The sequence below is a fragment of the Macaca nemestrina genome, chromosome 6 (genome assembly GCF_043159975.1).
Source record: "Macaca nemestrina isolate mMacNem1 chromosome 6, mMacNem.hap1, whole genome shotgun sequence".
NCBI classification, from domain to species: domain Eukaryota; kingdom Metazoa; phylum Chordata; class Mammalia; order Primates; family Cercopithecidae; genus Macaca; species Macaca nemestrina.
The window spans coordinates 70709050-70724903 of record NC_092130.1 but is presented as its reverse complement, the minus strand read 5'-3'; the positions used below and the strand labels follow the sequence as shown (position 1 = coordinate 70724903).

At 36.3% G+C, this 15854-nt stretch overlaps 1 protein-coding gene across 3 annotated transcripts in view; it reads left to right on the top strand.

Moving 5' to 3' along the window:
- LOC105471104 (mannosidase alpha class 2A member 1) overlaps window positions 1-15854 on the top strand; it is a 175574-nt gene that overhangs the window by 65024 nt on the left and 94696 nt on the right. For all 3 annotated transcript variants that reach the window (XM_071098627.1, XM_071098629.1, XM_071098628.1), the window contains exons 5-7: window positions 736-863; window positions 10069-10242; window positions 12932-13118. In XM_071098627.1, the coding sequence (XP_070954728.1) occupies window positions 736-863; window positions 10069-10242; window positions 12932-13118 (489 nt within the window). The remainder of the gene's footprint in view (window positions 1-735; window positions 864-10068; window positions 10243-12931; window positions 13119-15854) is intronic.

The window sequence follows — 15854 nt, the reverse complement described above, 5'->3', positions numbered from 1 at the left end:
TAAAAATATATTGAAATAAATAATGCGCTTAAAATGACAGCCTTCCAGTAAACACTCATCAAGCATATACTCTGTGTAAAACACTTTGTTATGTGCTCTGCAAGATTCAGAAATAAACCAGATGTGGGCCGGGCGCGGTGGCTCACACCTGTAATCCCAGCACTTTGGGAAGCTGAGGCAGGTGCATCACCTGAGGTTGACAGTTCAAGACCAGCCTGACTGACATGGAGAAACGACGTCTCTACTAAAAATACAAAATTAGCCAGGCGTGGTGGCGCCTGTCTGTAATCCCAGTTACTTGGGAGGCTGAGGCAGGAGAATCGCTTGAACCTGGGAGGTGGAGGTTGCAGTGAGCCGAGATCGCATCATTGCATTTCAGCCTGGGCAACAAGAGTGAAACTCTGTCTCAAAATAAATAAATAAATAAATAAACCAGATGTGGCTTTTGACATAAAGAATCTTTGAGGCTGTGTGGGAGTTTATATCCTTGTGGAAGGAACCTCCAGAATGACCTGCCTGGCTTTTCCTACAGAAGGGCAAAGGTCACCTGAGACACTGGGTGCCATCTTGAGGTCTTGAAGTTGAAATTCATTCACTGGTTTAAAAAAAAATTTTAACAACTAGTATACATACTGGTTATATTTAAAGGCTGTTCTTAATGTTTATGCTTGTTTAGGTTTTTATTTGAACTTTTCTTATATTTGTTAATGTGGACTCTTGTTATTTTCTCTCTAGTTTAATAGAAAATGGTCAGCTTGAAATTGTGACAGGTGGCTGGGTTATGCCTGATGAAGCCACTGCACATTATTTTGCCTTAATTGATCAACTAATTGAAGGACATCAGTGGCTGGAAAATAATATAGGTATGTATTGGTATATTCTTTATTTGGGCTATTTTGGACAGTTAATTTTGGGGAATGTGAGTGAGTCTCTGTCTTTTTTTTTTGAATAACTATTTTCCCTGTTATTATTGTTGAACAGTTTATTCTTCTTTAATTTATGATATTTCTTAGCTCATAAACTGTGTTACATAGATTTACTGTAGTCACTTTTAGGATCATCTACCTCGTTTAATGTATTATTTATCTATATTTCTGTTGGTTTTGGGATTTTAATTATATGTTAAGACTTGATGACAAGAGGCAAAAACCTAATTATGGTAGCTTAAGTTTTTTTTTTTCCAGCAAAAAAAGGAAAGAAAGATATTTGTTATGTCACTGAGTGTTACAGATATGTTAGCTGCAGGTATGGCTGCATTCAGGGATCCAGGGGACTTAAATTATATTGTCTGGGCAGTGTATCTTTGGGTTCTGCTTGTTTTGCTGGGTTTCTTTACAAGGTGAGTAAGATGGCTCTAGGCAGCTGAGACGAATTTTTCCAACCTAGCAACCAGGAGTTCTCTTTAAAATACTTTATCTAGTTGGCCCAACTTGAGTCAGTTGCTTATGTCTGAGCCAGTTACTCTGTCCAGAGGTATAGGAGTTCAAATCACTAAGGTCTAGTCATTTTGGTGGAAATGGTCTTGGGGGAAAGGGAATTGTGGAGAGCAGGGTCAGCTGCACCTAAAAAGCATGAGAATGGGTCCTCCATATGAATGGCCCCATGGAATGGGTCCAGTTCAACAGAAGAATTCTGTTGCTACAAGAAATGGGAAAAAAGATGCTAGACTGATAGAATCAGATATCCACTATAAAAACTTGGGACTAATAGAAAACTGTGATATTTAATATTTACATTTTGTAACATGGTATGTAAATCCTTTCAAATATTTTATATCTCAGTGTAATAATGTAGTTTTTTATGTAAGTATATGTGTTTTTTGTTGAAGTTATTTTTAGATATTTCCTTATTTTAAAAAATTGTCTCTTAGGGATAAAATTCTTCTCGTCCCTATTAATTTTTTCTTTACTTTTTATTTTGAGATAATTGCAAATTTGAAGAAATGTGTAAGAATGCTGCAAAATATTCTCATAAACCCCTCACCCAGATTTACCAGTTGTTAACATTTTAACACATTTACTTAATTTTTTCTATTTCCATGTTGTTGCAGTGGTGCTGGTATTTATTATTATTAGAACCATTTGCAAGTATGTTGCAGGTATCATGCCTGTGTAGAAAATAGTTAGTATAGCAGGTCTGCTATCCTTAGAAAGGCCTTGCTTACAAGATTGGCCCTTGGCTAGTGTCTGGGAACATGGATATCCTAACAATAAGAGTGGCTCACTGTTTTTAATCTGTTTGTATAAACAATGTAGTTTGTGCTAAACAGTTGCATTCCTTCTGGGAGTCTGAATTCTTAGTATGTGCTGAACAGAGGATGCCTACATGACCAGCCCCCAATACTGGACACTGAGTCTGTAATGAGTTTCCTGGTCAACAACGCTTCACACATACTGTCACAGTTTCTTGCTGGAGCATTTAAACACATCCTGTATGACTCCACAGGGAGAGGTTGCTTAGAAGCTTGCACCTGGCTTCCTCTGGACGTACTCTCTGTGCTTTTTCCTTTTGCGGATTTTTTTTTTCTCATTTCAGTGTAATAGATTATAGGTATGAGTACGACAATATGTTGAGACCTGTGGTTTTTCTTAACAAATCACCGAACCTGGAGGTGGTCTTAGGGACCCTCTCTACACAATGCCCTTTTCCTTAAATACCTGATGTGCTAATCCAAGAATATTCACTTCATAAACCTCAGTTATGAATGTTTTTTATGTTTTTATTGAAGTATAATTTACATGCAGTGGAATATATAAATCTTAAATGTAGAGGTCAGTGAGTTTTAACAGATGTACATACCCATTTAATCTATACATTTATTACCCAAGAAAGGTCTCTCATCCCCTCATCTTTCCCCTTGCAGCCAACTGCTCTTTGATTTCTGTCATTGTAGATGAGTTTTGTTTGAAGAATAATTTATTAATATATGGACTCACATAATATTCTTTTGGATCTTGTGTCTTTTGCCCAGTGTAATTTTTTTCTTACAACTTTATTGAGATTTATTTTACATAAATTCGTAGATTTGTGCAACCATCACCACAGTCTATTCTTAGAACTTTTTTCAACATCCCCCAAGGAAACCTTATACCCAGTAGTAGTCACTCCCCTTTCTAGCTTCACCCTTCCCTGCCCCAGTCTCAGGCTATCACTAGTCTTTCTGTATATATGGATTGGACTATTCTGGACATTTCACATAGATGGAAGCATGTAATGTATGGCCTTTGGTGACTGGATTTTTGGCATAATATTTTCAAGGCTCATCATGTATTATAGCATATATCAGTGCTTCATTCCTTTTATTAGCTGAATAATACTCTGTTGTATGGATATACCACATGTGTTTATCCCTTATTCAGGTGATGGGCACTTAGGTTGTATCTTTTTTGGCTACTAGGAATAATGCTGTTATACACATTTGTTTAAAGGTTTTTGTGTGAATCTATCTTTCTTCCTAGGGGTAGAATTGCTGGGTTATATGGTAAAAATGTTTAGCATTTTGAGAAACCGTCAAACTTTTCCAGAAGAGCAGTATGATTCTACCTTCCCACCAGCAATGTGTGAGGTTTCTACTTTCTCCGAAACTTCACCAACATTTTTTACTGTCTATCTTTTTTATTGTAGTCATTCTAATATGTGTGAAATGGTAATCTCATTGTGATATTGATTTGCATTTTCCTAAAGACTAGTGGCACTAAGAATCTTTTCATGTGTATATCAGCTGCTTATAGATCTTTTAAGGATAAATATATATTCTAATTATTTTCCTGTTTTTCAGTAGAGTTATTTGTCTTTTATTGACTTAGAATTGGTTTTTTTTTTTTTTTTTTTGAGACGGACTCTCGCTCTGCCGCTCAGGTTGGAGTGCAGTGGCCGGATCTCAGCTCACTGCAAGCTCTGCCTCCCAGGTTTATGCCATTCTCCTGCCTCAGCCTCCCGAGTAGCTGGGACTACAGGCGCCCGCCACCTCGCCCGGCTAGTTTTTTGTATTTTTTAGTAGAGATGGGGTTTCACCGTGTTAGCCAGGATGGTCTCGATCTCCTGACCTCGTGATCCGCCCGTCTCGGCCTCCCAAAGTGCTGGGATTACAGGCTTGAGCCACCGCGCCCGGCCAGAATTGTTTTTATATATTCTGGATAAAAGTTCTTTGTTGGATAGTGACTTACATATTTATTTTTTCATTCTGTGGTTGTCTTCTTCACTTTCTTGAAGGTGTCTTCTGATGCACAAGTTTTAATTTTGAGGAAGTTTTTCTTCTGTTTCTTGTGCTTTTGATGCCATAGTAAGAAACCATTGTTTATTCCCGAATTATGAAGATGTACTCCTGTTTTAAAAATAGTTTTAGGGTTTTAGCTCTTACATTTATGTCAGTGATCTACTTTTAGTTAATATTTGTATATGATGTGAGGTAGAGTTTCATATTTATTTTTTGCATGTTGATACCCAGTTATTCCAATGCAACTTGTTGAGAAAGATGATTCTTTCCTCACTGAATTGTCCTGGCACGCTTCTTAACAGTTAGTTAACCATAATTATGAGAATTTATTCCTGGACTCTCAGTTCTGTTTCCTTGACTTATATTTATGCCAGTACCATACTGTCTTGATTAGTATAGCTTGTGGTAAGTAAGTAAGTAAACTTGACATTGGGAAGTCTGGGTTCTCCAACTTTGTTCTTTTTTTGAACTTGTTTTTTCCATGCGAATTTTAGGCCAGTTTATCAATCTCTGCAAAAATATCAGCTAGGATTTTGGTAGTGGTTGTATTAAATCTGTAGGTCAATCTGGGTGAATATTGCCATTTTAACAATGTCACATCTTCTGATATATCAACATGGGATGGCTTTCCATGTAAGTAGATCATTTTTAATTTCTTTCAACTGTGTTTTATAGCTTTCAGTGTAAAAGTCCCGTGCTTTTTTTTATTAAATATGTTCCTAGGCATTTTGTTTGTTTTACTGCCATTATAAATGGGATTGTTCATTAATTTCTTAATTTCATTTTAGGATTATTCATTGCTAGTATGTAGAAATACAATTGAGTTTTGTATAGTGATCTTATATCCTGTCACCAGCATGAAGTTTTTGAGATTCATTCTTGTTGTGTATGTTGGTAATCCATTTCCTTTTATTACTGGGTAGTATTCCATTGATAGTCCAGTTTCCTGTTGAACATTTGGGTTGCTTTCACTTTTAAGCTACGGTGAATCATACTGTAATAAACATTTGTGCACAGGTCTTTTTGTGGGCATGTTTTCATTCTCTTGGAATGAAATATGTACTAGCACTAGAATTGCTGGGCTTTAGGATAAGTGTGTGTTACAGCTTGTGTGAACTTTGAAAGAGTTTTTCAAAGTGGTTGTACTATTTTATATTCCACTGACAATGAATTCGAATTCTAGTTGTTGGACATTTTTGCCAATGTTTGGTGTGTGAGTCTTTTTTCTTAGAACCATTCTAGTTAGTATGTAGTAATATTTCACTGTTATTTTAACTTGCACTTCCATGATGATTAATGATGCTGAGTATGTTTTGTTGTGCTTATTGGCCAGTGGTATACCCTATTTTCAAGTTTCTAAGTCTTTTGCCCATTCTTTTTATTTGAATTGTTGCCTTTTTTTAAAATATACTTTAAGTTCTGGGATACATGTGCATAACATGCAGGTTTGTTACATAGGTATACAACGTGCCATGGTGGTTTGCTGCACCCACCAACCTGTCATATGTGTTAGGTATTTCTCCAATGCTATTCCTTCCCTAGCCTCCCAGCCCCTGATGCACCCCTGTGTGTCATGTTCCCCTCTCTGTGTCCATGTGTTCTCATTGTTCAACTCTCACTTATGAGTGAGAACATGTGGTGTTTGGTTTTCTGTTCCTGTATTAGTTTGCTGAGAATTATGGTTTCCAGCTTCATTCATATCCCTGCAAAGGACATGAACTAATCCGTTTTTATGGCTGCATAATATTCCATGGTGTATATGCACCATATTTTCTTTATTTTATTATATTATGCATATACATATGGTTCCAAGTCTTTGCTACTGTGAATAGTGCTGCAATAAACATACATGTGCATGTGTCTTTATAGTAGAATGATTTATAATCCTTTGGGTATATACCCAGTAATGGGATTGCTGTGTCAGATGGTATTTCTGGTTCTAGATCCTTGAGGAATCACCACACTGTCTTCCACAATGGTTGATTTACACTCCAACCAACGGTGTAAAAGCATTCCTATTTCTCCACATCCTCTCCTGCATCTATTGTTTCCTGACTTTTTAGTGATTGCTATTCTAACTGGGGTGAGATGGTATCTCATTGTAGTTTTGATTTGTATTTCTCTAATGACCAGTGATGATGTTTTTTTCATGTTTGTTGGCTGCATAAATGTCTTCTTTTGAGAAGTGTCTGTTCATATCCTTCGCCCACTTTTTGATGGGGTTGTTTGTTTTTTTGTAAATTTGTTTAAGTTCCTTGTAGATTCTAGATATTAGTCCTTTGTTAGATGGCTAGATTGCAACAATTTTCTCCCATTCTGTAGGTTGCCTTTTCATTCTGATAATAGTTTCTTTTGCTGTGTAGAAGCTCTTTAGTTTAATTAGATCCCGTTTGTCAATTTTGGCTTTTGTTGTCATTGCTCTTGGTGTGTTAGTCATGAAGTCTTTGCCCATGCCTGTGTCTTGAATGGTATTGCCTAGGTTTTCTTCTAGGGTTTTCATGGTTTTAGGTCTTATGTTTAAGTCTTTAATCCATCTTGAGTTAATTTTTGTTTAAGGTATAAAGAAGGGGTCCAAATTCAATTTTCTGCATATGGCTAGCCAGTTTTCCCAACACCGTTTATTAAATAGGGAATCTTTTCCCCATTGCTTGTTTTGTCAGATTTGTCAAATATCAGTGGTCTTTATATATTTTGATAATCTTATTCTTGCATGAAGGCATTAAATCTTTTTGATGAGCTTTCCAGTTTTGTTAGCAAATGTGCCCCCTTTATAAAATTTTGGATTTTTCTTATATTGTACCTTTTCCTAAGTTTGCCTCTTACCCTCCTTTTAACAAGTATTGCCAAGAAAAACTCTAGCAGGACCCTGGGTTCCTTTTTAAGTCTCTCCCTTGTTCTCACCTGCTTTCATATCAAAGTTTTTAAAAATATAGTTTACACTCTCTCTTTTCTACATTATTCAGTCTCAGTGACTCTTTATTCCATTGCAGCTAGGTTGTTACCCCTGTGGATCCAATGGTTTTGATGTGGAAAAGATCACCAGTGATGTGGTATAATTGTTAAATTGAATGGACACGATAAACTCTTTAACATCACTATACTGTCTGATACTGATTTTTATCTTTTTTGTAAGCTTATTATGTCCTCATTATTTGGACAATACGTACTCCTTTTTTTAATTTTGTAACTTTTGATGTAATTTTTAACTTATAAAGGTGACATCATAGTACTTGGGAAGGACTCCCATGTATCTTGTACATTGATTCATATGTATATTTTTGTGAATCATTTGAGAGTAAGTTGGAGGTCCCCTGTACCCTTATCTCTAAATACTTCATTGCGTATTTCCTAAGAAATAAGGACACTTTTATATGTAAATAGAATAAAGTTATCAAATCAGGAATGTTAACAGTGATACAGTAGGACAGTTTGGTCCACAGATTGTATTCAGATTTTGTCAAGTATTTCAATCGTGTCTTTTATAAGAGCCGCTTTTTCCCCCAGCCAGTCAAGAATGGAATCCATGGTCCTACATTGCATTTAGTTGTCATGTCTCTTTAGTTTCCTTTTATTTGAAACTGTTCCTTAGTCTTTCTTTGGGTTTCTTGATCTTTATATTTTTGAAGAGTAGAGCCACTTTTGTAGAAATTCTATTTGACTTTGTCACTTTCTTCATGATTGGATTCAAGTTATTTATGTATTCTGCCTATCTACCTGTTTGTCTGTCTAGTTACAGTATCACTGCAGTAATGTGATGTCCCGTTGTCCTCACTGCATCATATCAGGAGGCATGTAATGTCTCTGTCCCAGTGCTTGTAATAATAGGAACGACTAGTTAGGGTTTGTCTGCTAAGTTTCTCCATTGTGTTAGATTTTTGCCCTTTCTAATTAATTTGTGGGAGGTACAATGGGAGTGAATATTCTTTTCCTCAGCCAACTCTCATGTTTTTGTTTTAGTGTCCATTGATGATTTCCTAATTCTTCTATTATTGCTAGTTGGTATTCTACTAAAGAGAAGAGCTTTCCGTCTTATTTTCTGTTTATTTATTTATATCAGTATGGGCTCATAGATTGTTAATATTCAGTGGATTATGATGCATTATTTATTTTCATGCCTCAGTTGTCCCAGATTTGGCCATTGGAAGCCTCTTTGGTCTTTTCCTGAGTTATTTTAATATGTTCCCATGATTCCTTGACTGTATCTTTATGACACAAGAATATATTCCAGGCTTATCATGTACTTTCCTGGCTTCAGCCTTGGAATAAGCTATTTCTTTAAGGTTTTTCTTCCTTTGTAAAATGATTGGTATGTAGAGGCCAAGATCTGGGAGCTAAGGTGTGGTCATTGGTACTGAGGTTTTATTGCATCTAGGTTCTTCAAGTGCACTGAGTTGGGAAATTTGTGTATGTTTGTGAATATGCATATAGATACCTATATCTATATTTTTATATTTCTTTACTAAAAACCATAAGTTAGTACCAATATTTCCTGTTGTAATGCAATATCATAGGGTACATTCCAGTCTTCTACATTTGTAGTTACTTACAGTGAAAATCCTGGCTCCCTTGTTCTCATTTGTTCAGTCTTAGAATACATGAAAGCTACCTTCAGAATTATTAAATCCATGCTACCACAAAACCCAAAGTTACTAAATAGAGTTCAATATTTCTTTTTAGTTTTTGGATGTAAATATGTGAAATGCAGAAATCTTATGTGGTCAGTTCTTTTAGTTTTGACATACGGTCTTTTTGAGTTTTGATTATATACTCTTGGTCCCCTATAGATCCTGACTTTTCCTTATTGTCCGTTACTGGCTCCCCATCTCTGTGTTCTTCTTTAGTATTGTTTACAAAGTTCTCTTTGCTGTCTTGTGTGTTACTTTGTGTTATACTTATTCGAATGACAGCCTCTGCAACTAGAGTCAAGATCTAATTTAACTCGTTTTTGTAACCCTGGGGTCTTTCATCATCTTAGGTAAGGTGCTTAAAAGGTGTTTGAATGAAAAAAACACACACAGCAATATTACTTATGTCCATTTTTAAGTTGTAAGTAGACAGTTTATTTGAGAATCCCAAATAATTAAAACATCAGATTTTTATAATGCTAGATGAACAGTCTTATTAATTCTAACCTGTACATTTTTTATTTTTATTTTTATTTATTTATTTATTTTTACATTTTATCCTCTGTGAAATTGAGATGTATCTGTAGTCAGTAGTTTGCATTATTGGTGTGAGCCAGCTGTGAGAAATCACTGGCCCCTTTCAAGGCAGAGTGAAAGCACCAGCTTCATAATGTCTTAAGATTTAATAAAATATGGTATAATTATTTTGGCCAGTTCTGCCACTGTATCATAAGATGATTTGGGGCTTTTGTGAAGTGTAAAAGACATACTAAAAAATCCTTAATGTTGGGGTTGGGAAATGTAAGTTGAAATGAGTTACGTTACTTTTCTTTATCATCTAATAGTTCCAGGGTTATCCAGCTCCACAGATCACAGGACTGTGAGATCCTTCCAGGAAGGGCCCTGGTCCTGTTTATTCTCTACCTCTAGTTAATGGCAGTGGCTTTATAATAGGTAAAAGATGTTAATGGCTAAAAGATGGCAGTGTTTATTTCAACTCTAACTGATTAATTTCAGTGAGCATCTCCTGCCTATGTGGATAGGCAGTGGCACAACCCTCCCTTCCTGATATCTTGCTGGGAATACTTGGCAGAGGATAATGCTGGGTAGGTCCTTGGTCTGATATCTCTAGGAGACTATACAACATTGATGAATCTGAATGTGTTATGACTTCTTTTTATTTCATTTATCAGTTAAAAAAATAACACTTATCATCTTTATCCACAGGAGTGAAACCTCGGTCCGGCTGGGCTATTGATCCCTTTGGACACTCACCAACAATGGCTTATCTTCTAAACCGTGCTGAACTTTCTCACATGCTTATCCAGAGAGTTCATTATGCAGTTAAAAAACACTTTGCACAGCATAAAACATTGGAGTTTTTTTGGAGACAGAATTGGGGTATGTAGGGTTTGATGAAAGCTGATCCCACTTGTCCTAGATACTGTTTCACAAGGGTTATGAACTCATGCCACTGTGGGTTTTGTTCTCTGCCAGTCTTGAAAAATCAGGTAACGTAAAGATACTCACTCTTGTAATTATTTTTCCCATGTACCTGTGTCAAGATTCTTTTAAGTAATAATGCAGATATTTATAGAGCATAGGAGAATCTTTTTATGACTAAAGAAAGTAGATAAATATGAGTTAGTATTTTGCCAATAATGCTTTCTCTTGCTTCTGTTTTAGAAAGCACATGTTTTATCACAAATTTGAACATGCATTAGAACTGATACCAGTCATGTATCCTATATTCAGCCAGTTTTCCTTCCTTCTGTCTCTCTTGTCTCTACATCTTGTAAGAATTGCCTTTTAAAGCCTTAATCCTGTCCTCCTAAAACAGCCCTAATATCAAAATGCCACCTGTTTTCACAGTGTGTTCTGTGGCCACGCAGGCATTCTAAGGATATACTTCTGCAGTTCTTTATTAGGAGAGAGGAGACAAGGTCTAGGCCTCTTGGGAGGCCTTTGCCTTTCTCAACCCCCATTTAATTCAGACCACCTTATTTTCTATTTATCAAGCCTTTATTATGGGCCATGTATTATGTTACCTCTGCTTTATATTCATTCTCATTTAATATTTTTAATATTACTACTTTTTTATGGTGAAGAAATGGAGGCTTAGATATGAGAAGCCATTTGCCAAAAATCATATAGGTCATACATAGAGAGCAGAGATTTGAATCTAGTTCTGTGTAGTTCCTGAAGCCCAGGCTCCTAACCTGTGTCATTGTGTTCTCAGTAAAATTTCATCTGAAAGAAACATTTTGTTTATAAAACAGTGTTTGAGAAATTACTGCATTACATTATACTTGTTTTCTTGTATAATCTAGACCCCTTAAGTGTTTCAGAAAAATCGTTTGTAAATCTAGACAGTAACTTTCTTATATGTACTCCTGTTTTTTCAGTAAGGAAAGCATTGGCTATATAGTTTCTTAATTCTAGAAAATTAAACCTGTAGGGAGAACAAGAACTTGTAGGGGATTGCATTCTGTGTAGTTTGATCAAATGCTAAGGAGCATACTCATTTGAAAAACAAAGAACCGTTAATTTGAAGAATCCCTACCTAAACAATTGTCCATAAATATCAGTTAGTAAGAAATTATTGAGTACTTAAATATTTTAGTGCTTAAATTTAATATTTAAATATTGTGCTAGGAAGAAATATTGAAAACATCCTTGCTTATAGGGAAATTCCAGTCTAATTTGATAAAATACAGATACAGCCAAATGTAGCAGATAAAATTAAGTATGTAAATTAGCTACAAAAGAGTAGAGCATAAGGAGAATTAGTGGGGTATGGAGTATGTCCTTATCCATAGGAGAGAAGAGTTTTAGGGTTTGTGACAACCTTTTGTGATGACTGTATGCTCATAGCAAGCATTAGTGACCAGCATCTACAGTGTCACAGTTTTGAATATGATTCAGTGAAACAGCTGACAGCACTGAAACACACAGATTTTAATAATTTTAAATTTGGAAAATAATGGTTAATTATTTTAACTAAGTTGATAAAATTGGAATATTCTAGGACTTACCTGATACATTTGAACATGTTGCTTTTTAAAAAATGTTTTCAAATTAAGTTGAGCTTGTTCATGTGTTCCAGTTCTTAATGAAGCAGTTGTTTTCACTTATTAAAAATGTAAATTTTTTTTTGTCTTTCTGTTACATAAGCAATACATACTCATTGCTGAATATTGGAAATCCATACATAAATAAAGGGTGGAGGTTATTTAAAAGCTCAGGGTCATATTCACAAAGATAGCTTTTAACTACTAGTTAGGTCCTCCAGTCTCACTTGTTGATAGGCTTCTCACCTCTCCAGGCCAGTGGTATCAACATGTGATAACATTGTAATTTTAATTAAAAGTAATTCTGCATCAGGAATCAGAGCTCATTTTCCATATCTTATTTGTTTTGTTTTTATTTTTGTTTCACTTTCTGAAAATTACTTTTTCTTTTCCTGTGCTTCTTCGTTGGTAAAAAGTTCCATTGACTAACTTATTCTTGGTAAACATGGGGCGAGATTGTAGATTCTTCTGGGTTGTACATCCTCTCCTCACCATAAGAGGAAATTTTCTCCAAGAGCGAATTTCCCCAGTGTTTTTATAAGTCTATGTTCCACACTTCTTCCTTTGTTCTTCCATCCCTTTTTTACTCTCTTCTTCTCACCCCGTCTCTGCAGCTAATATCATGGTATCTCTCAGTGAATCCTGTTACCTGAATTGGGAACAGATATGGCAGGAACTGGCAGCTAGGGATGGACGTGGTTTTGGATGAGCCAGTTGTAACTTTTACTACTGTTCAGTTTGTATCCCTCCAGGTCAGCTGGTGCTGGTTCATGGTGGGGCTTTCCTGTCTCTGCTATGCTTAGATAGAAAAGGTAGATAGAGACTGAGATGTGTGAGTATCTTCCTTCAGACAGGTGGCCATTAAATGGCGCTGGGGTATGTGTTATGGAAGTTAAAGGGGCTGCTGATTTAGAATAGAGCTAAATCAGCATACTTTGTGTAAAGTAATGACATTTTGAATATTTTTTGGGAAAATAGATTTTATAAATGCAGGTTTGTGTGTTGGCTCTTTATTTTAGATCTGGGATCTGTCACAGATATTTTATGCCACATGATGCCCTTCTACAGCTATGACATCCCTCACACTTGTGGACCTGATCCTAAAATATGCTGCCAGTTTGATTTTAAACGGCTTCCTGGAGGCAGATTTGGTTGTCCCTGGGGAGTCCCCCCAGAAACAATACATCCTGGAAATGTCCAAAGCAGGTATGAAAATGCGTATTTCATAAGACATCGTCTTGAATAAAGTAGCCACTCAGCTGCTAGTTGCTGAAGGGTTGAACAAATGGGCTTCAGTAGCCAACATTATCCTCATTTGAAGTATTCATTCAAACCAGATCTAAAGCAACTTAAAAATGCCAGAGCCTTGACTATGCCTGTTATGTGTTACATTTTAATGGAAAGTGAACAATACTGGATCAATATACAGTGGATAACCTATAATACACTATTATTACCATCTCCTTTGCCCTCATTATAAAAGCCTTCTACTGTGTTTGATTGATTTCATATACTTTTGTTGATAATAAAACTTCTGGTCCCTATTGTACAAATTGGTAAGAAAAGCAATTCAACTGCAAAAACACATTTATTGAAATGGAACACATAAAGAATGTAATTATCTGTTCCCTTAATAACAATTTCAATAGTAGTGAATGCTTCCCAGCTCTGGTGTATACACATCTTTGCATCATTCTGATGTTTTTGACTTATAGTAAACTTTAATTAGGAATATTTATACTTAAATACATTTAAATAAAAATCAAAGGTATGAATCATTTCTTTAGAAGAAAATTGTGCTAATGATGGAAGCATCTCATTAAACCAACTTACATGTAGTTTCTAATATTGGTACTTTTAAGTTTAATTTCTTCACTTAAAAATTAGTGTATTAAAATAAAACATTGTGGTGTAATATAAAAACACTAAACTCTGCTAGGAAAATAATACAGCCCATTAAATAAATTAAATAAATAAATTTTTGCACTATTAAATCAGCTTATTTTAAAAAGAGAAGTCACTTAAAAAAAATGTGTGTTAGGAAGAAGGTGAAATGAGATCTTTTACCTTCAATGAGTCCTTAGAATCACAAAGAAGATACTCTTTGTGAGCCTTTCGCTGTGGCAGACATGAAGGTGTTTTAGCATGGCAGCCTTCTTAAAGTCATGGAGCCCTTCTATCAAAATCTGACTTTAATAGTTGTTTAGAAAAACTACCCAAGGTTACGGATTGACTTGGTTTCATTTTCTTGGTTCCTACAGCCATGAGAACCAGTGAGGAATTCAGAAAAACCTGCTTTCTAGTTAGGGTTGCGCTAAGTAGGCATAAGAGAATAAGCCAGTATATTGTGTGGCAGAAGGGTAATGAAAAGGAAGGGTTGAGTGTGGGGGCATCCTGGCCTGTGTAGGTGGGCAAATAGCTGTTTATATTTACAGGTATTTACACTACTCTCTGCTCAGGTGACCAGGGATGGGGAAGTTCTTACAAGTGAACCAGATGTTTCAGCTGGGGAGTCCCAGTGCATTCATAGTATTGTGAGCCCTTTGTTATTTTTTTGGGGGGTGGGGGAGTTGCTGCTGAGACTACCTGAGGCACATTATTGAGGAAAAGAAGGCTTTTTAAATAATCCTTTTGTTATGTCATCTAACCTTTCAACAGTTGTCCTTCAGGATGATACCTTGTGCTCAGTTAGTTCCAGTGGTTCTGAAAGTGATTTCCAGGCACCTGGGGGCATACTGTTGAATGAATGAGTCTATATAATACTTAGAGATTTTTTCTTTTTTAACTTCTTGGCCAGGCGCAGTGGCTCATGCCTGTAATCCTAGCACTTTGGGAGGCCAAGGTGGGTGGATTGTCTGAGCTCAGGAATTCAAGACCAGCCTGGGCAACATGGTAAAACCCCGTCTCTACTAAAATACAAAAAAATTAGCCAGGCATGGCGGCGTGCACCTGTAATCCCAGCTACTTGGGAGGCTGAGGCAGGAGAATTACTAGAACCCGGGAGGTGGAGCTTGCAGCAAGATCGCCCTACTGCACTCCAGCCTGGGTGACAGAGCAAGACTTCTCTAAAATAAATAAATAAACAAACTTCTTACAAGTCTTGAAATGTTAACTCTACTGGTTAACTCAGATCCATATATCACCTTGTTTTCGACCTGATGATAAACTGAGATAAAACATAGGCATTCCAGCTCATTGGCCGCTTTCAAGCCCCCCACTTTTTTTGAGACAGATTCTCTTTCTGTCACCCAGGCTGAAGTACAGTGACACAATAGCTCACTGCAGCCTCCATCATCTGGGCTCACGCAGTTCTCCCACCTCAGCCTCCTGAGTAGCTGGGACCACAGGTACATGCCACCATGCTCGACTAATTGTTTTAAAAAATTTTGTAGAGATGAGGTCTCCCTGTGTTGCCCAGGATGGTCTCGAACTCCTGGGGTCAAATGATCCTCCTGCCTCACCCTCCCAAGGTGCTGGCATTACAAGTATGAGCCACCATGCCTACTAGCCCTGTTCAACTTTTTAATGTCCCAAAGAAAATGAAATTTAACTATAATGTGCAGATGACATCTTTTGATATGTCCGGCTCAGCAGGTTTTTCTACTTTGCAAGTAAAGAAATATCATTCTTAGTCAAGTTCATTTTTGGTCAAGTACTATATATTTTAAGTTGGCCTTTTCTATTGACTGTCACATGATTTGATGTTTTAGGTATTTTCTTTTTCTTGGTTACAGTTAAGTTGACATTTCTTACCTGGTAAAATAAATCAGGAATAAATTGCATCTGTATGTTTTCAAATGTGATGTTGAGTCAATTGATTTGTTATTGGTTCACCATATATTTAGTGAGTGTCTTCTTCCTGCCAGGCATTACAGGCTGGTTACTTGGGTTTCCCAGTGTTGACACTTTCTGGACAGGCTTGAGAGTTAGGATAGATGTGAA